The sequence below is a fragment of the Tursiops truncatus genome, chromosome 1 (assembly GCF_011762595.2).
Source record: "Tursiops truncatus isolate mTurTru1 chromosome 1, mTurTru1.mat.Y, whole genome shotgun sequence".
Taxonomy (NCBI): Eukaryota; Metazoa; Chordata; class Mammalia; order Artiodactyla; family Delphinidae; genus Tursiops; species Tursiops truncatus.
Window position 1 is genome coordinate 117,431,872 of NC_047034.1, and position 21,265 is coordinate 117,453,136.

Below are 21,265 nucleotides of genomic sequence, written 5' to 3' on the forward strand. Positions count from 1 at the left end.
GGAATAGAAGACAAGTTTCTTTTTCAATCAATGTTTCTTGAGTTTAGTTCAAATAATATTTTCTGTGAAGTATAGTTATCTGCATAATTTTAAGCATTCCCATCTTCTGCCTTCTCATTTTGTTTTTATCAGCTCTTATTCCCATTAGTTGTGCCACCTGCAACTTCTCACTGAGCTGTAGCCGAGTCTGCAAGAAAAGCTCTGATAATTTTCTGGACCCAGCCTTTGGTCTAGGAGTATTCAAGCGTCTCCTACACACAGTAAAGCCAGCCCACTGATACCAGGTTGTGGTGAAGGAAACTGCAGTGTTTATTGCAAGGCCAAGTAAGGAGTACAGGCAGCTCAAAAGACCAGAATGACTCCCATCATTCATTTTTAGGATGGGTTTAGTGGTACACAGAGTATGAACAGAAGTGAGCTCTAGGTTGTGATCTGTTCCAGCAAGGAGTAGAATGGCTATGGGTAAAAAAAGGAAAAAAAGGGCAAAGTGTGTTCTATGCATCTATCATCCCTGCTTCCCACTTCCATCCCCATCTGGCATTCCCCAGGCTTCCTGGAGCATAGCACACCTGGTAACTTCTTCATGTTCCTGGAGGCTCAGGTAGAGCCTTCATGGTAGATGCTCTTGGGGAGCTAGTACTTCCATAAACAGCAGTGGGATCTTCTGCACCTTTCTGTGCCAGGAGCCTGCCTCTAGACAATCCCAGCCTCCAGGCTTTACTGCCCATATGCCATTTCTCTTGTGCCACTGAAACTTATTAGGCCTGAATCTCACCTCCTGAGGGTAGGGCTCTCTTCATGACTTCCCTTTATCAAGAGCCCATTATGTGTCTGGAATTGGACTAGATACTTTGCCTGTATTCTTTCATTTAATCCTCATGGGAACTCCCAGTTTGGATATGAAGAGACAGATTCAGAGATTAAGTAGTTTGCCCAGGGTCACCCAACCAGTAAGTCATAGACGTGTGATTTGAACCAGCTTCTGTGTCCAAGCATGTATTCCATTATACCATCTCAGACAGCCCAGGGCCAGTACAGAGCAGCAGTACCGCAGGCCACTCCTCACTTATACCAGGTATCAGCATCTAAAGAACTTGGTCATTTAATCAGGCATCTCAAACCCAGCCACAGCTCTGCACACACACACACAGGAGCTGAGGAGAACTGGATGGGCAGTAAAGCCTTCGTGGACACCCAGCTGGCCAGTGACATGTACATGCCCCTGGTGTACTGACTAGGACTCACACAATATCCTCTCCCAGTGCCTGGGCTTCTAATCAGCCTCCCATCTCACAGGGTAAATCAGTGTCAGGTAATCAAACACATTTCTTTCCTTGTCTCTCCTCATTTAGGGGCCTGTATCTACTTCCTACAGCTTATTTTGTACCACTTATCAAGACTATTATAAAGTTATTCTAAAAATAATCCACCCAAACTGGCCATCATATCTGGTGCCTGCTGGAGTATAACAGAAATCTTCTCATTTCAGTTGTAAAGCACCGCTTTATCTAACTGAATGACTGAAAACTGGCACACATTCTAACCTAAATGTTATGGGTCAGCAGGTAAATGCAAAAATTCTATTAGTTTTAGGACCTGGGGTTTATGCTATTCATTTAAAATAAAATCAAAATCCTATACAGGAATAGGAAAAGTACCAGGGATAGATTCATTTTTAAAAGCATCCACTTAGCTATTATTTAAGGGCCAAGAAGGCAGTAGTTTCTGAGTTATCATGTAGATACTTTTTATTCTTGCTATTGACTTTGACAAAGCATACAAAGAATAGATACATTTCAAAGAAATAATAACACACTGATTTGTGTAACATTAAGATATATAAAGTCCATTGAAGAAAGAGAGAGAAAAGTTAAAATGCTTTTTGTTCTTAATGAAACTGTGCCAGGCTCATATAAATCTAAATTTCTTACCTTAACCTGAGCTTAAAATAACAGGCTAACTTGACAGAGCTTTACAAATCCTAGCAATGAACATTATCATTTATTACCAGAAAGAGTGATAATAGGAGTAGCAGGGAGATATCACACATTAGGAAGTGTCCCAAGAGTTTAGCAAGACAATATTTCTTTTTCACAATACAAAGATAAAAGAGTCGTAAAACTGAGAGTTCATTTCATTGACTTGGAAGAGAAGGGCAGGTGGGTGTTCTTGTTAAACAGAATGCAACCCTTTCCTCCAGGAGTGTAAAGGAGAATGAACAAACATAGGAGGTAATATTCACTCCATGGTGTAAGAAGGTACATGGATTTAAAGTCCATCACAGTAATTAAATTTCAATGTTGACACAGTACATCTCAACATTCAGAGTTCTAAATATAGTTTATACAGTGCCTGTGAGCAAAATGCAATGCACATGAATATTTATCTCTGCAGCGACGATTCTGCTGCCACATGCTCAGAAAAGAAGGGTTGAGATTAGGACAGACCAGAAGAGAGTCCGCAGAATTTGATGATAATCATTTCACATAGTGGAAATGATCTCATGACCTTATCTGAGGCAGTGGTTTTCTAAACATTTTTGGCCACAGAACGCTTTGTACAAATGAAATCTAATTAGAAGCCAAATATTTGAAATGGATTGAAGTGGAGTAGGTCAGTTGATTTATGAGGGGGGCAGGGTGCTCCAGACCCTTGACTGCTTAATGCCACAGTAGACTCTGAGATGCACAACCTAAAACTCCTATTTCAACCCATAAGTAAGTAAAACAAAAATCCATTTGGTATTTGTTTGTTTTTAAGGTACTGTAGTGATTTTAAGGTACTCACAGATGGTAGAGCGCTATGTATTTCAAAGGAAGGGATTATGGAATCGGTTGATTATGATAGGGAAGAAGCAATAAGATTAGAAAAAGTAAATGTTATTTACTTTCTGCCACTCTTCAGGAAAATACCATCTTCTTTCATATTATTCTCACACCCTCATCTGTGGACTTGGTCTCAGCATGGGCTGTGCATCCACTCTGTGTATGCCTCTATCCCTAGTCTGTCCAACTCTACCCTCAGAAATGGTGTCTGTAATGGGGCTCTCCCTTTGCTGAAAGTGGCTGGGACAGCAAGGGGCTGCTCTTCCTTTTATGCCTAACATGTTTCTCCAAGATTAGTTCAGATTTCCTTAGCGTAGTCACTAGTGTATCAGTCAGCTTAGGCTAAGCATGCTGTGGTAACAAATAACCCCAAGTCCTCAGTGCTTATAACAACTTATTTCTTGCTAGTATTACATGACCATAATGGGTTTCCTATATGTCTTCTTCACTCCAGGACCCAAGCTAATGGAATCCTCATATTTGGGATACTGCTGGCCTTGTCACAGAAAAGAAGGCCATGTGGCAGTATACTCCATAATGGTTCTAAAAACTTTCTGTTGGAAGTGGCACACATCCCTTCTGCTCACATGCCATTGGCCCAAAAAAGTCAACTGTCCAAGTTGGATATCAAAGAAGTGGGGGGGGGGGGTATCATCTTTCCGTAGGGAGATGCCCCATAGGAAGGGGCCCATAAGGAGAAGTGGCAATATTTTCAACAATCTACTACAATTAGCTAATTGATAAGGTTCCCTTCCTCACTCCACCTTTGAGAAAGCTCAACTGTATGATCTTGCTTTGTTTCTTTTGACACATAATGTCAATGGCGGGTACCATATTTCTCTAAAGTTGGCAAGAGCCATGTCAATTTCCACTGAGAGTCAGAAGTAGGATTTCTTGTATGTTCTTCTTTTAGAGCTTGTTTTTTCCATTAGGATTGCCCATTAAATAATTTCATGTCTGAGGCTGCTGTTAGCTTTTAAAATATTTGGAAAGCACAAACACATAACATGTCCTGAACAAAAGGATTGCTCTGCCTCAGTGTTGCTGAATCTCCCAGAAGGATGTTTTTATGGAATTCTATGATTATGGAATCGTAGATTAAAAGAAATATTTTCAGTATACATTAAGAGTGACAGACCTGATTTGCATCAAGAGGAATTGGGCTGTGTATCATAGATGCTTATTAGTGGATTCATGGATTGATTGGCCCATAACATATTCATTCATTCATTTGTTCAGCATTTCTGTGAACCAGGCAAGCACTGTCCCACATAAAGTCGTGTCCGCATGGAGTTTACAAATACAACCTAAACGGGTAGGGATAGCTGACTTTATAAATGGCATATTCAATATCTGATATCACCCCTAGTGATACACTGATCCCAGATCTACCATTTACTGACTATAAGACCTACCTAGCTTCTATAATTTTCTCCATACCAAGGTGGAGAGAATATAAGTAACTGCCTCATACTTTTGTTGCAAAGATTTCCTGAGATAGTGAAAGCACTTAATTGTGTCTGGAGCACAGCAAGTGTCCAATAAACATTAGTCCTGGGCCTCGTCATCACCATGACCACATTTGGTGTTGGAATGGGGGTGAGGAAGAGAATCTGGCTTTGCAGAATTTCATTTGAAAAGGATCTGGAGGTCTTCGTTGAAGAAGTTTACGATGGGTCAACAGCGTAAAGTAGCTATTTTAAAGGCTAAATCCAACTGAAATAATAGATGGAAAATGTCATATTTTAGCAAGGTTAATTCTCCTTCAGTCTTCCCTGATCAAAACTCACCTAGAATATTGAAATATGCTTTTTGGTGTGAGCTATGTGTTTCTGTATCTGCATCACACAGGGTCCTAAGAACATAGCCTCTCTTAAGATGAGTTCTTGGCATTATATGCTAGCAAGCAGTCTACCATTTTTGTTAAACGCTAGGAATCATGACATGCTCTAGCTTTAGTTTCTTCTAGGAATTTTTCAGACAACTGTTGGTCAATCCTACAGGGATGCTTTACAAGGCCCTTCAGAATGTCAAAAGGACTTAACACCAATCCCTAATTTCCTGCTGATCTTTACCATCTGCTACCTTGACCTTTTCATCAAAAGCTCCTCAAGCTGCTGGAAACCCTGCATGTTAACAAGAGTATGATACTCTTCCTGTGTTTCTTTGCCTCATTCTCAGCACTAGACTTGCATACATTTTGTCTGCCATTACGGTTTGAAGCCGTTCACCAGAACACAAAAATATATGGCAAAAAGAGAGGCTCCTGAGGGGTATATAACACACATTGCTGAACACTTTCAACTCAATACGGTGCAGTGGAGTGTTCGCTGGATGAGAATATTTGCCATGTGGGGCATGAATGTTTGCCGCCTGGAAGCATATAGAACAGTCTTACCACACCAGCTCTCGCTGGCTCAGAGTACGTCGACACTCCGAGGATCCGAAAAATTATATATTAACAATGTGCTTTAATAAATTGTTCTATAAATGCATGTGTTTTCTTTTGGGAAACTATTTCATATACAAATAGTATTGAGTTACCCAGACAGCAAGGGGCAGTATTAATTGGAACATGTGTTCAAATTCAGCAGCATTTTCAGAGGGGTAAGAATAAACTGTTTGCTTAGAGGATAACCAGGTCATGAGGGATATGGGAAAGTTGGTTAGAGCACCTAGGAATATGAACATCCAAAAGAAAAAGGTTTACTGAAAAGTGAAGCTGACGCGCTCTGTCTACTTCCAGAGGGCAGAAGGAGGACCAAAAAGTAAAAATTATGAAAAAGCATATTTTTGTCTAAGTTGAGAATAGTTTTTCTAATATTTGATACTGTCCGAAAAAGGAATAGTTTGTCTTCTGCAATAATGAGCTCCTTATCACTAGAGGTAGTAATTCTGGTTGACCATTTGTTAGAGACACAATATATGGGACTCATTAATTGGTTAGTGTGGTGGTTTATAAACAATGGCTACAAATTGACAATTTGACAAATTGACGTTCCTTCTGTAGAGAGGTAGGGTCTATGTCCCCTCTCCTCGAATCTGGGTAGGCTTGTAATTGCTTTAATTAATAAAGGATGGTAGAAGTGACACTATGTCACTTCCAAAACTAGGTCATAGCTACACAGTGTCTGCCTTGTGTTCTTGGAATGCTCGCTTTTGAGAGGCTCTCTCTCAGAACCCAGCCACCATGCTGTGAGAAATCCAAGTCATGTGGAAAGATCACATGTGGGAAGAAAAATTCCTATTACATTTAAACTTTCATTTATATCTATTTTCTATTTGAAAAATTAGAAGTAAACTTCTACTAACATTTAATATTCTACATGACAATGGCAGCATCACTCATCCATATATCAGAGAGTCAGCATATTAACATTCTTTGCAGCATATTGTGACACACTCTGATTTAGGAGGTTTAGTCAAATTGGGTTATACATTTATTATTTTATTTAACTTTGACTTATTAATTAGCCCTTTCAAAGTGCACGAGAGCCTTAAATATATGCCTGCAAAGAAACCACAGACTGACAAAAAATACTACCAATGCAAACGCAGGCACACAGCAGAAACCGGGCAGAGCTGACACTTCCCCCTCCAAAGTCAAGCTTCTTGCTAGTCACAGTGTCAGAATGAAAGCTGTGACGATCTGAACAGAACTAACTAAGCAATTCAGAAACTATCTAGGAGCATATAAAATACAGATTTATACCATTATATTACTGACCCTTGCCTTAAAGAGTTGTGCTTTGGCGTATTAGTGATCATAGCATCTATGTGCATATTTGTAAATAATAAATATAAATAGAAGGTTAAAAAATAAGAAATTGCCAATATTCAGATATTTTTGACCCATAAAATGTCCATTTCATATAGATGGTTTAACCTAATTTATTGAGATTAAATGTTCAAAAATCACTTACCTTTAGAGTGAGGGCAATAAAAAATTGTCTGTAGACTACTGATTTAAGGAATAAGACGTATGATAAGCATGGATTTAGTGTACACAGGAAACTGTTTACCACTGCTCTCCAACTGTATGTATCTCTTGTGTCTATGCAAGTACTGACACACGACAAGTTGCAAAATTATTGCTTTCTTTGTCTGGGGGATAAATAATTTTATTACAACACATGGACCCCTTCCAGTTAGAGTGGCTCTTAGCACCCGGATATATTGTGAAGCACTGACTTGAATGACAATGATTATTCTTTGCCTGACTCCATTCTGCAGTGATCTATGTAGAAAATCAACATTCCTTAGGAAGAAACAAGGCTTTAAAAAGAATGATCTTTATGGGAGTTGGTGTTTATAGAGAATTTTAGTGCAAGAAGATGAGGATTACTTGTTCCTTTGAGGCCGTGAGGTAATTAAAAAACAATATTTAGTGGCTTTTAGAACACCTATTTCCATGAAATCTCGGCGCTAAACAGTTCAGGGAAATCAAAATAGATAAATTACCTAAACAGATAAGAAGAAATAGATAAAGCAACCATACTTCTAAGCTACCTCCAGCTCCTTCAGATTCACTGAAGTATTTAACCTCTTGACACAAAATCCCGTAACACTCCAATGCATGTGTCTTGCTTTGGTGCTTGTCAAAATTAGCGTCTGAAAGACTGCATAGGGAATGCTTCTCAGCACAAGGGATAATTTCCTGTTGAAGCCCTCCTCCCAAATGGCTCACGAAGTCCACCCTCATCCAGCTCATGCAATATCAATTATCTCCCATCAGCTAATATTGTGCTCAGTTTCACAGCACAGTATCTCAAACTGAATTTATTCCTGAAAGTCAAAGGAGGTCATGGGTGTTTTTTTCATTTGTTTTTTTCCATCGTGGATTCATTCAAAAAATATTCCAGTGGCTACCAGGTGCCAGGCAGTGATGAAGGAGACACAAGAGCATAGTAATTTGCAGTCTGGGACTAAGAGACCACCAAAAACACATCAGAATTCCAAACACCAGGTCAATTTGGTTCCCTAAGATAACACGAAAATGTGAGAAGAATAAGACATGTGGTTGAAAACTAATGTGTTCTGGCACTTTTGTGTCTCTCAGTCATTTACATTTAAAAACTAGCTCCTTGAGAAGTTATCCCAGAGTTGAAATCATGTGACAGAACCCCTGGAGTGAGCTGAAAATGAGGTAGGTTAGGCTGAATGCAGTGGAGAGGCAGGAGTCCATTTCCGAAGTCTCTGAGATACAAAACTGCAAAAGAGTGGAGAGTGGACAGAAATGTGTCACAAGAACTTAGCCAACTTTAAGGGGCTCCTACTGGGCAAAAATGGGACAATTTGAGCATCAGTAAGGATAATAACTATAATGGATAGAAATACTTCAATAAATTTTAAATTCCTGTGTTCTTCATGATGTTAAAAAAAATATTGGGGGCTTCTCTGGTGGCGCAGTGGTTGGGAGTCCACCTGCCGATGCGGGGGACGCAGGTTCGTGCCCCGGTCTGGGAAGATCCCACATGCCGCGGAGCGGCTGGGCCCGTGAGCCATGGCCACTGGGCCTGCGCGTCCGGAGCCTGTGCTCTGCAATGGGAGAGGCCGCAGCAGTGAGAGGCCCGTGTACCGCAAAAAAAAGAATGCCAGGGACCTAAGTCATTATTCTGAAAACTACAAAAGAATAAAAAATTTATCCTCCCTTTTCTACACTAACTGTACCACTGTTAACCCAAGAGTAATTAAGGGGAATTTTTTGATTGTAGAAATATTACATCTAGTAAATGAAGAATGCATGAGAAAATAAGAAACTCACCAGTTTGTAATCAATCTCTAATGAATTAGTGGATCTGGGCATTGAACTCTAATGGCTAACATCTCCAAAAGAAACAACTAGACATTACTGTATGTGCTTTCTACTAAGTAGACAATATCAGATACGTAGCTGTCTTATAAAAAAAAATCAAATCTGAATATGATCAAATTTCTAGATCCCACTACTAACTATAGAAATAAGAGGACCAAAGGACATTTTAAACTATACCGTGAAGATGCAATCAGCAAAAGCTAGACTGTGAGAAGGTACAGGACAAACAACCAAGTATCTTTAACAAATGAACTGCAAGGGAAAAAAAAGAAGGAGAGTACTTATATATTTCTAAGAGTCTTAAAGACCTATCAATCAATGTAATATATAAACTTTATTTGGATCCTGATTTTTTTAAAGGTATAAGTATTTATGACACTTATGAAATAACTGGAGATGTAAACACTGACTGGATATTTGATGATACAAGTAAGGTTAAGTAACAAGTAAGGTTAAGTTTTTTAGTGTGACATTAGTATTCTGATCATATATAAAAACTGAGTTTTTATCTTTTAGAAGTCCATACTGAAATATTTAGAAATGAAATAATGAAAAAAATATGATCTTAGATTTGCCTCAAAATAATACAAAGTGGGATTGGGCACATGTGGCTAGTGGTGAAGACTGGTCAGGGTAGATTGATGAGTTGATGTTTGTTGAGGCTGGTGATAGATATGCAGAGGTTCATTACACTAGTCTGTTCATGTTTGTGTATGTTTGGAATTCTCCACAATAAAAAGAAAAAGAAAAAAATTAGTCGACATATAAACGCATATACCCAAAAGACCAGCAGAAACTGGCTAATTGAAGCTGTTTCAGGTTTTTCAGTCACGTTAACATACGTCTAATGGTCTGATTTTTCTCAGGGCCAAAGCTATACCCACAAGAAGCATATGAATATATGTAAACATGATAGAAAGAAAATAGGAACTCTCTCTCCAAGGTGCATTTGTGTAGAATATATAATATATATATGTCCACATACACACAAATGTGTGTATGCATAGATATATCCCGAGATGCATCTTTTTGATCTATTCTGCTTGACACTGTTTTTAGTCTTGTCGGGGAAGGCTGAGATCAGGCTGAAAGCAAATAAAACAATATTTCAATTAGCACAAAACCACATTTCAGATTATATACCAGACAAATGAGGCATGGGTAGGTAGCATATATAAAGTGTGTCCATGTGAATGCAGACACTGGACCTCAATGATTAAGGGAATTCGACATGACCAAATATCTGCGTCTAGGTAGATTTCAGCCTGGAGAAAATGCACTAGATCCAGGAATTCACACTGCAGAGCAGCTCCAAGTTTCCTGGGGTTAATCTTTAAAACTGAATACATAAAGGCTCTTCCAACAAGTCAAGCAATAAAAAGATGGATCGCCTACTTTTCACATCACAGGTCAAAGCATCCATCTTAAAACTGCCCTATGAAATGTTAACACAATAAAATTCTTAAAAGGAAACACAAGAAAGCAAACAACCCCCCTCCCCAAACTCCTGAAAACTAACAAAGGACAGGTTATTATATAATGGCCTCTTGCGTCTGTTTGCTTACCACAACTAGTTGTTTAGACAGCATAGAAAAACCCTCAAGGGCCCCTGCATTATTAGAGCAAATTAGCATGTTTCAAGAAAGTAGTGGATTTTTGCAGATGAAAGTGATTTACCAACAGGGGTTTTATGGTTGGCAAATGTGATTATGTATCCATTAGCATCTGCAAGTCAAACAAACGTGCCATATACCTCCCGGAAGCACCTCAATGTGTATATCTTGATTTCCACCATTTCAAAAGAACAAAGGGATTTTATCCAGGTGTAGCCCAAAATAATTTTTTAAAAACCGAGTAGTAAACTAGGGCAAATTATTTTTGTAACTTAAACGATTATTAACTCCCCATCTGCTATGGCAAAAAGAAGCGTCTGTCATTTTTTGAAATGGGGCAAATGTTGACCATCTACTTAATCAGTCTACTGTGCTCACTCACTAAACATATTGAAATTTTATAGAAGAGAAACTTAGGGAAAGTAATAAATAGTCTCTTTCTCCATCTGAACGGAATACGGTCACAAAAAATGAGAAAGCTGCCCTCGCGGAGCTGCTTGGCCTATGAATACAATTCTGCGGGGCTCCGTCACCGCGCTGAGGCAGCCTTGCAGGTTAAATCACCACTGATGCGGGCAGCGTGTGCACAGGGAAGAGGACAGTGCCTTGATGCTTTGCGGGTGTCAATACTAAATATTCCCCCACTTCCCCTCAGCTTTATTTTTGACAGTTACTGGTGTGTTTGTAATGAACTCTAAGCAACAGCTGGAGGAAGACATGCCCAGTTTTCAAGGTCTATGGGAAATGAATGCTTTTATGACATGATTTATAAATGATATTATATCTATGAAATTTTAATGCTTTAATTTTGGCCCACATGGCATGAATTAGTGAGCCCAGATACCATCAGGCCCCATTTTCACAAGAGCAGTTTCCACTAAAAGATTAAGAGGCCATAGCTCTTGCTAAAGGTTATTACCTTCCCAGCAGAAGGATGCGGTGGTGATGGAAACCTAGCGTGGCCTTTCTACAAAACAATTCCCTTAAAGGAATCAAAATGAGCTCCATTCTATAGTCTTGTCATCAAAATCAGAGTAATGGGAAGATGAACAAGTTTTGCTTGGATAAGATTCAATGAGGACAAATTAAATAAAACAAAACAGATCAGAAAAGAAAGAAAACCTTCGTATGAAAAAATATTTACATAGCACAATTTTCCCTCCTTTTTAAAAAAATCACCATCATAGCTGAATAGTTATGCATCAAGTCAACAAAGCAAAAGAAGAACCCTGTGTAGATTCAGTTTTAACCTTTGAACCATAGAAACAGAAATGGGTTTATTTTTCTTCCTTTTTGTCTTTATTCCTTCTTTCCTTCCTTCCTACTGCCGGTGGTGGCAGCCACTGTTCAATCACGCGACACTGCATGGGCACTTCTGTACTAGCCATCGTGGGAGTGGAGAAGTCATTTCAGAACTTGTTTTGGTCTCAATCTAGGGAGGAGGGGAGAGTAACCACTGCGGCACAGTTTGGCAAAATGGATAATGACATTGCCTTATGTCTCAGACTCTAAATAGTTCATGGAGAAAGGAAATCAAGGACATTCACAGTGAACAGGAAGGGACTCCATAAAGAAGAGATGACGAGTGAGGGCTTGAATGGGACATGGAAGAGAATAGAATTTTGATGGCTACAGTGGGAAGGGACACTCCTTCCAGGCAAGAGATCCAGCTAGATCAGTAATGGAGTTTCTGGCCTCCAGAAAATGAATGGGTATGGAAGTTTCAGAGAAATACACATTATAGATATAAGTATATATAATATATATATATAGAAAAATACATTTCTATATAGGTATATCTCTCTCTCTCTCTATCTATCTATCTATCTTTCTTTCTATCTATCTATCTATCTTTCTATCTCTCTGAGAGACTGAAAGGAATTCATTACGCATGCAAATCTAGTCCTTCAGTTATCAGAACACTCTCGTTTCCATGACTACTGTGGAAAGGGTTAATCAGGCTCCTCAGAGCTTGTCCTTCTGGCGTTTCGTCTAACATGTCATCTGTACATTCCAGAGTTATTATGCAACTTTTATGAAACTAAGTCTACAAGACAGGCTCTAAGGTGTGACTGATGTCTCTTTTGTAAGTCAGAGAAATTTGCACAGCCCGTGTCTCAGGAGACCAATATTTCAGCTCTTCTTGGGGTGTTATTACCTGTTTGTGCTTGGCTTCCACAGCACTAGACTGCCAAGATTCCTTGGTCTAACTGCAGCAAGGGAAAAGCTATCATCAATTATGGATTGGGAGTAAACAATTAACTTTGCAGGAAGCAATTCAAATGAGAGCCAAATTTCTTTTTGGACATTCTGTGATATAAAAACTTTGGTTTATCAAGAGATACAAAAACACTCCATCTTCCATAGTGTCTATGGGTTCCATTAAGTTCTATCCCTTGGCCTTTCCGTGTGTTGCTGTAAGAATAAAAGCACCATCATGAAGAGAAACATCCTTTGCCAAGTAGCTAATAATCCTGTTCTCCACTGCATCTGATAGTCTCTAGGGGGGAAGCAGAGAAATTCTCTGAGCAGAGTTGCCTAAGGTTTCCCTAGCTGGCCCCAACTACACTGGCCACCTGTTCCCTGTTTAGAGAAACCATCCTCCCTCCTCCAACCTTCTGTTCCTTGTCTCAGGCTAATGATGATACATGGGGTTCTGTTCCTCCTAATTATGAAAATTGCTTTCCATAGGTTCCAAGATTTTTATTTGATATCTTCTCAGGATCTTGGCTAGCCTCTTAAGTAAAATTAGATCTTAGAGTCCCCATATGGGGTCGACATACAGCTTTAACCAGGAGCTCTTCTTTTAAAATGGAAAGCCAATGTTTCAAAGAAAAGATGCCCGTTCTTTATCATGTAGTCCACCACACCACCAAGCCCGGGCTTCCTACCTAAAGAAAAGTTCCCAGATCCTGGTGCATGGTCACCATCATTGGTGAACACGCCATTACTGACTCCTTTTTCCTGTAGATCTTCATCAGTATGCTGCTCCTTCATGATTCCTTACCTATGTCTGTGGGAGCACCACCATCCCCTTAACTCCCTGAGTCAGAAACCTGAGAGTTACCCTTGATGCCTTCCACACTCCCATATTTAGTTATCATCAAACTTCTCTCCTTGATACCTTCTAACTTAGTCCACTCCAATCCACCCACACTCTACTACTTCATTTTAGGCTCTCACGATTTCTCACTGGGATTAGAGCAAGTAGATGGCAATCCACTCTTAGTGCCCCCTGCCCTCCTTGTTTTAGCCTTATTCCCGTTTACTTGTTTCTGCACACTGTAATCGGAATGATTGCTCTGAAATGCAAATCTTCTCTTATTATTCCCTTCCTTCCAGCCCTTCAGTAGCTCTCCACTACCATCAGATGATGCACAAGCCTTTTTCCAATGATGCCCAGAATGTCCTACCCCTTCTTTTTCTAAGTAGCTCTCATTTGTCCTCTGGAACATGCCTCGTAGATGTTTTCATATCCTTGTGCTTTTCTCTAAAATAACTTGTATATTTGTCTGTCTCCTTGAGTTCCTCTGGGAGATGAGAGGATGCTCTGTCTGATTGGTCTGTGAATCCTCAGCACAATAACAGTGTCTGACACAGCCTAGGTTCTCAATATGTTTGGTAAATGAATCAATGATGCAATTAATGAATAGTCTTTCTGCCTCCTGATTGGCCACAAAGGACATAAGTGAATATGACAGTAGTTTTAAGGTGCTATTGGAAATCACAAGATGGAGAAAAAAATGCAATTGTTTTATCTTTACAATGAAACAGTTAGTGTGTTTGTGATGGATGTTGGAAAGGAACTTAAGAATGATTATCTTTCCATTGATAATTATAGTGGATTTTCATTTCCTCTGCACATCAAGATTAACATTTGTTACGGCTCGAACGAAGACATTTCATCACTGGCTTCTCCATGACATATTCTGCATGTTAGAATCTCTCCTCAGCTATGAAAACAGGTATTTGGGCTGCTTTAAACTGCAATTCCACATTCAGATTTTCTATTAAAATAATTCAGCTATTCAGATACCTTTGACCAAAGAGGAGTCCAGATAGAGCTTAGAAGCTCATCTCTTTTGCCTTACAGTTTGAGGCAGGCCACATATGGAACAGTGAGGGAGGAAGGTGACACATTTCTAACTAGTTAATCAGATAAAATCAGCCCTGCAGACAAGGGAGTGACAGATGTCAAAGCCAGATTACTTCCCCCTCGTCCTTCCATACCTCACTGGTGTTTCCTTATCCACTCCATTATCTTCCTCACTGGTTTTATGGAAGAGAGTTTAGTACCTTAGACAGTTTCAGGGCTCTTCCTGGCTGCATGACCTTTCACTCCTGGGAAAGAAATCTGCTCATGCCTCAACTCCACTGCCTGAGATGGTTCCTGAGACTTGCACATTACTTTCAACAGAAGAAACTATAGGTCGTGGATTTCAGCTACATAGGAGGAAGATCATTTTTAAAACTGGAGTTACTGGCTGGTGGAATGGGTTGCCCCAGGAAGTAGAGAGCTTCCTGTGCTTGGAGATTTCAATGAGAGGTGGATAATCAATATGCTGGGGAGAGGATTCAGCCATGGGGAGTAGGGCTGTAGAGCGGGCAGACCATATAACATCCAAGTCTCTTCCATCTTTGAGATTCTATGAGCCTAATAGATTTGACTCAAGTTATGATAAGTTCTATATGCAGGCTTAAATAATTGTCCAAAAACTGTAAAATACCATCTAGAAATAAGACTGATATGACTATCTCATTTTTATGTAATACACTATTTTAGACACACAAATTGGATAAAAATTCCTGATCATGAATTTAACACATCATCACTCAAAACCTGCCAGATACCAGGTCCTGTAAGTCCTTATTTAGAACAGTTTGCTTGCAAATTATTTATTGGATTTTCAAGTTTTACACTGGGTGTTTTTACCCTTTCCTGGCTACTTTCCCTGGATTATAACTTCTACAAAGGCATTTTTGCATTATTGCCTGCAGTGTTTTTAGTATCTAAAACAGTGCTTGGTGCATAGTAGATATTCAGTTTTCATTTATTGAACAATGAACATTTTCTTATCCAGACAAAAAGATAAAGGCATCTGTCTATAGCAGATATTTTCCTTGTATTCCTCTCCACTGCTCCTGCCAGCCACTCACTTCTATCCATAATTGCTCTCAGTATTTAAATACGACCAGACCACTCATTATTTCCTAGAAGTACAAGACCAGAGGATAAATACAAAATGTTAGCAGTATTTATATTATGAATGTGTTTATTTTTTCTTTACGCTTTTTCATTTTTTAATAGTTTTTCTTAAATGAACTTTTATTAATAGTACGACACAAAATTAAAAGAAAGTGGAATGGGAAAAAGATCCCACCTTGGCCATACTTTCATACAAATCTGAGGAACATCTTTATAAACATAGCGTCAAGAGGATGTTTGCCCTTTTTCTCTGTATGGATGAAGCACAAGAAATGTGACCTAATTCACATAGTCACACAAAGATCTGGGCAGAGACAAGCTGAACAGTAGGGCTCCCCAGCTGGATCAGGGCAGGGTCCAATCAAGAGTTGCCCCCTACTGTGCAATTCACATGCAGAGCCCTGCTTCCTTGAAAATAAGAACACTACCTTTGGGTGTTTAAAATATATGTGACGGATGCTGCTGCCTGCCAATCAACAACAGGATTTGTAATGTGAAAGGAGGAGGCCGGTGACACAATGACCTGTCAGAGGGTTCATATTACCTTTGATGCTTCAACGAGTAACTGGATGCTTGTGAGGGGACCTGAAAGGCAGTTTCACTCACAAGGACTGGTAATTACTTTAAAAAAGTGCCTGTAGAAATCATCAGGTGCCTTGCATGCTCCGTGGATGAGACCTGGCCAAGTGACTTCTAAGGTTTTTTCAGCTTTGCCTTCAGCCAGAAGTACAGCTAAAACAATGAAACCTATTTCCCCATGACTCCCCTGGTAACATACTTCTAATCTAGCCATCGATCACTGAGAAAAGATTATCCACTTCTACAAAACTTAGTTAACTTTCTGGGCTATGGTCTGAGATCAGCAAAGCTTCCCTTAGCTGATAAGACAAGCAATTTTATTTTCTTCTCTGGTGAGCTTAAGGTACTAAGCCACTACCTAGAATTGTTCAAAATTGTATATTCTTGTCTCTTTACCGAGCTATGAGGCTAACAATACTTTTAACAAGCTGAAAAATTCTTTAGCTGCCTGCTGTCTGCAACAAATTTCCTTCATCAACTAATTCACTAATCTGGGCCTTCTTGAGAACCTGGCTAATTTGTAAGAACAGGTGGCTCATTCCATAAGTGTTCAATAAAGATTCACACATGATTACACATACAGCACTGCCTTAAAAACAAATGAAGAAATGTGTGTATTTATGGAGAAGCTAAAGAGACAGACAAGAGATTCTTCAGTAGCTAAGAGTGTGCATCAGGTGGTCTGGTAAAATTATTTCAAAACCTGGTGGGGGGAGGGAATGGAGACAGGTGACATAAGGATATAAAGTTCTTGCCACACGAACAATTAACTATTCTTGGGAAACTACCAAGAAGTGATGGATATGAAAACAAACAAACAAAGGAACTAATCACAGCCTCACTCTTATTTTTTCTTTATTCTTATGTTTACCTGGATTTGAGTTCTTTCATTCATGTAACATTTTTGGAACACTTACTATGTGTCAGGCACTGTTTAAGTCACCTCAAAGTCTCCTATTTTCCTTTTTTTTAAAAGAAGAAAAGATATGTTGTGTGGTTAAGAAAATATCATTATCTTGTTTAAAATATAAATTAGATATTGAGATATTACTGGAATAGGTTAGAAAAAATTAGTTCATGTAAAAAAATTATAAAGCTAATCAACCCACCAGTTGTTTGGACACAAAATTAAAAAAAAAAAAAAAAAGAGGGAATCTGGGTCAAGGTGGCAGAGTAGAAAGCTCTTGTGCTCACCTCCTTCCACGGACACACCAAAACTACAAATACATATAGAACAACTATCTCTGGGAATGACCTGAAGACTAGCAGGTCATTTTACAACTAACAACATAAATAAAAGTCCACTTCAAGACAGATAGGAAGGGCAGAGATGCAGTCTAGCCAGAACCCACATCCCCAGTGCAGCAACTCACAAGTGGGAGGGATATTACAACTGCAGGCAGAGGTCCTCCTTGAGCAGTGAGGATCTGAGTCCCACACTGGGCTTCCCATCCTGGAGGACCTACATTGAAAAGATGAGCCCCCAAAACATCTGGCTTTGAAAACCAGCAGGGCTTATGTCAGGGAGAGCCAGAGGGCTGTGGGAAACCAAGACTCTGCTCTTGAAGGGCTCGTTCACAAACTCACTCTCTCCAAGTCCCAGTTCAGAGGCAATGACTTGCAAAGCACCTAGGTCATATGAGAAGGAGATTCATTGACTAATGTTAGGGCATATGCTGGAGGTGCAGGGATCTGGTGGAACTTTCCCTGGGGACAGGAGCACTGGTGGGCACCATTTTTTTTCTCTCCTTCCACCTAGCTGGCCTGGAGCTGGTAGGTGCCATTTATGTTACTCTCCATTAACCTAGCTAACATCATTCACCCTGTCCTGGCATTCCTCTGAGAACCCTCCCAGCCAGCCCCTCCAAAGAAGCTTCCACCCGATCTGACAGACAGCCCTAGCCAGCACTGGTGCCCCTCCAAAGCAATTCCTCCTCCAGAGGGCTAGCCCCAGCCTGCCCAACAAGTGGCCTTACCAGCACTGGCACCTCTCCAAAGCAGCTCCCACTCTTGGGGGGCCAGCATGGTCACAGCATGCCCATAACAGTTGCAGCTGGGCCTTGCTGCCAGCTGGCCTGGGGGACAACCCTATGCACCAGCATGCTCACGGCAACTGTGGCCCAACCACAACAGGAGAACCCACACAGGGGATACCCCTGGAGCATCAAGCTCTGGAGACCAGGGGGGATTGTGCCACTGGGCCCCACAGAACACTTCCTACATAAGGCTACTCTTTCAAGACTGTGGGACATGGGTGATATACATAATACATGGAAACAAGCATAGAGAGTTAGGCAAAATGAGGAAACAAAGTAACCTCAGGAAAAAGAACTAAACAAAAGAGAGCTAAGCGATTTACCAGATAAAAAATGCAAAATAATAGCCATAAAGTTCATCACTGAATTTGGGACAACTCAGTGAGAAGTTCAAAAGGAGATAGAAAATATAATAGAGAAGGAATCAGAACTGAAGAATACAATAACTCAAATGAAAAGTACACTAGAGGGAACCAATAGCAGATTAGAGGATGCAGAAGAACAGATCAGTGATCTGGAAGACAGGGTAGTGAAATCAGCCAATCAGAACTGCAAAAAGAAAGAATTTAAAAATTAGGATAGTTTAAGGGAATTCTGAGACAACATCAAGGGTACTAACATTCACATTATAGGGGTCCAGAGGACAAGGGAGAGAGAAAGAGACAGAAAACCTACTTGAACAAATAATGGCTGAAAACTTTCCTAACGTGGTGAAGGAAACAGACATCCAAATCCAGGAAGCAAAGAGAGGATCAAACAAGATGAACCCAAAGAGATACATACCAGGATACACTGTAATTAAAATTTCAAAAATTAAAGAGAAAATCTTAAAAGCAGCAAGAGAAAAAACAACTAGCTATGTGCAAAGAACTCCTATAAGACTATCAGCTTATTTTTCAGCAGAAACTTTACAGGTCAGAAGGGACTTGCATTATATATTCAAAGTGCTGAAAGAAAAAAACTTGCAACCAGACTGCTCTGCCTGGCAAGGCTATCACTCAGAATCTAAGGAGACATAGTTTCCCAGACAAGCAAAAGCAGAGGAGCTCATCACCACTAAACTGGCCTTTTATAAGAAATGTTAAAGGGACTTCTTTAAACTGAAAAGAAAAGGGCATAATGAGAAACAAGAAAATTATGAAAGAAAAAGTCTCACCAGTAAAGACAAACATATAATAAAGGTAGTATATCAACCACTTATAAAGATAGTATAAAGGTTAAAGGACAAAAGTAGTAAAATAATCTATATCAAAAATAATTTGTTAGGCAATACACAAAATAAAAAGATGTAAAGTATGACATCAAAATTTATATTTTTACATACATATGTGTATGACATCAAAAACATAAAATGTAATGGGGGAGGAGTAAAAAAGTGGTGCTTTTAGAATGTGCTTGAACTTAAGTGACCATAACTTAAAAATAGACTGCTATACACATAGGTTGTTACATAGAAACCTCATTGTAACCACAAACCAAAAATCCATTACAGATATACAATAAATAAAGAGAAATGAATACACAAATTGAATTAAAGAAAGTCATCAAATAACATGAAAAGAGAAGAAGAAAGGAAGAGAGAAGAATTATAAAAACAACCAGAAAACAATTAATAAAATGGCAATAAGTATATACCTATCAATAATTACTTTAAGTGTAAATGGCTAAATATGCCAATAAAAAGATATAAGATGTCTGAATGGATTAAAAAACCCAAGACCATCTATATGCTGCCTACAAGAGGCTCACTTCAGATCAAAAGGCACACACAGCCTGAAAGTGAAGGGATGGAAAAAGATATCTATGTGAATGAGAACAAAAAGAAAGCTCGGGTAGCAATACTTATCTCAGATAAAATAAACTTTAAAACAAAGACTGTAATAAGGGACAAAAGAGTATTACATAATGATAAATGGATCTAGGAGCAGACAGCTTCACAGGTAAATTCTACAAAACATTTAAAGAAGTGTAAATACCCATCCTTCTCAAATTATTCCAAAAAATATGAAGAGGACAAAATGCTTCCAAACTCATTCTGTGAGGCCAGCATTACCCTGAGACCAAAACCAGATAAAGACAATACAAAAAAAAAAAAAAAAAAGAAAGAAAGAAAGGAAAATTACAGGCCAATAATACTGATGAACATAGATGTAAAAATTCTCAACAAATTCTCAACAAACTAAATTTAACAATACATTAAAAAGATCATATGACATAATTAAATGAAATTTACTCCAGGGATGCAAGAGTGGTCAATATCCACAAATCATCAATGTGATACACATTAACAAAATGAGAAATAAAAATCATACAATCATCTCAATAGATTCAGAAAAAGTATTCAATAAAACCCACCTCAACAAAGTGGGTATAGAGGGAACATACCTCAACATAATAAAGATAATATATGACAAACCCACTAGCATCATACTCAACAGTGAAAAACTGCAACTTTTCCTCTAAGTTCAGGAACAAGACAAGGATGCCCACTCTCGCCACTTTTATTCAACATAGTAATGGAAGTCCTTGCTGCAGCAATCAGACAAGAAGGAGATGAAAGGCATCAAAATTGGAAGGGAGAAGTAAAACTGTCATTATTTGCAAATGACATTATACTATATGTTGAAAACACTGAAGACTCCATCAAATAAATGATTTAAATTAATAAATGAATCCAGTAAAGTTGCAGGATACAAAATCAATATACAGAAATCTGTTGTGTTTCTATACACTAACAGTGAACTATCAGAGAGAGATAATTAAGAAATAAATCCCATTTACAATTGCATCAAAAAAAATAAAATACCTAGGAATAAATTTATTCAAGGAGGTGAATAACATGTACTCTGAAAACTATAAGACATGGATGAAAGAAATTAAGGACAACACAGAAAAATGAAAAGATGGACACTGTGATCATGAATTGACAGACTGGTTATTATTAAAATATCCATACTAGGCAAAGCAATCTACAGATCAATGCAATCCCTATCAAAATACCAATGACATTTTTCACAAAACTGAAACAAATGATCCTAAAGTTTGTATGGAACCACAAAAGACTAAGAGTCAAAGAAATCTTAAAGCAGAACAAAGCTAGAGGTATCATACTCCCTGGTCTTAAACTATACTACAAAGCTATAGTAATCAAAGCTGTAGGACAGGGTCACAAAAACAGACAGACCAATAGA

General features: G+C 38.9%; 1 protein-coding gene across 7 annotated transcripts in view; it reads right to left on the reverse strand.

Moving 5' to 3' along the window:
* Positions 1-21,265, reverse strand: part of ST6GALNAC3 (ST6 N-acetylgalactosaminide alpha-2,6-sialyltransferase 3) — a 602,379-nt gene that overhangs the window by 65,817 nt on the left and 515,297 nt on the right. The window contains exon 4 of one of the 7 annotated variants that reach the window (XM_073788221.1): positions 9,000-9,725. The exons of the other annotated variants lie outside the window; for them this stretch is intronic. Within the exon in view, the coding sequence (XP_073644322.1) occupies positions 9,515-9,725 (211 nt within the window). The 3' untranslated portion in view covers positions 9,000-9,514. Of the gene's footprint in view, positions 1-8,999; positions 9,726-21,265 lie in introns of those variants that run through there. 7 annotated transcript variants of the gene reach the window in all.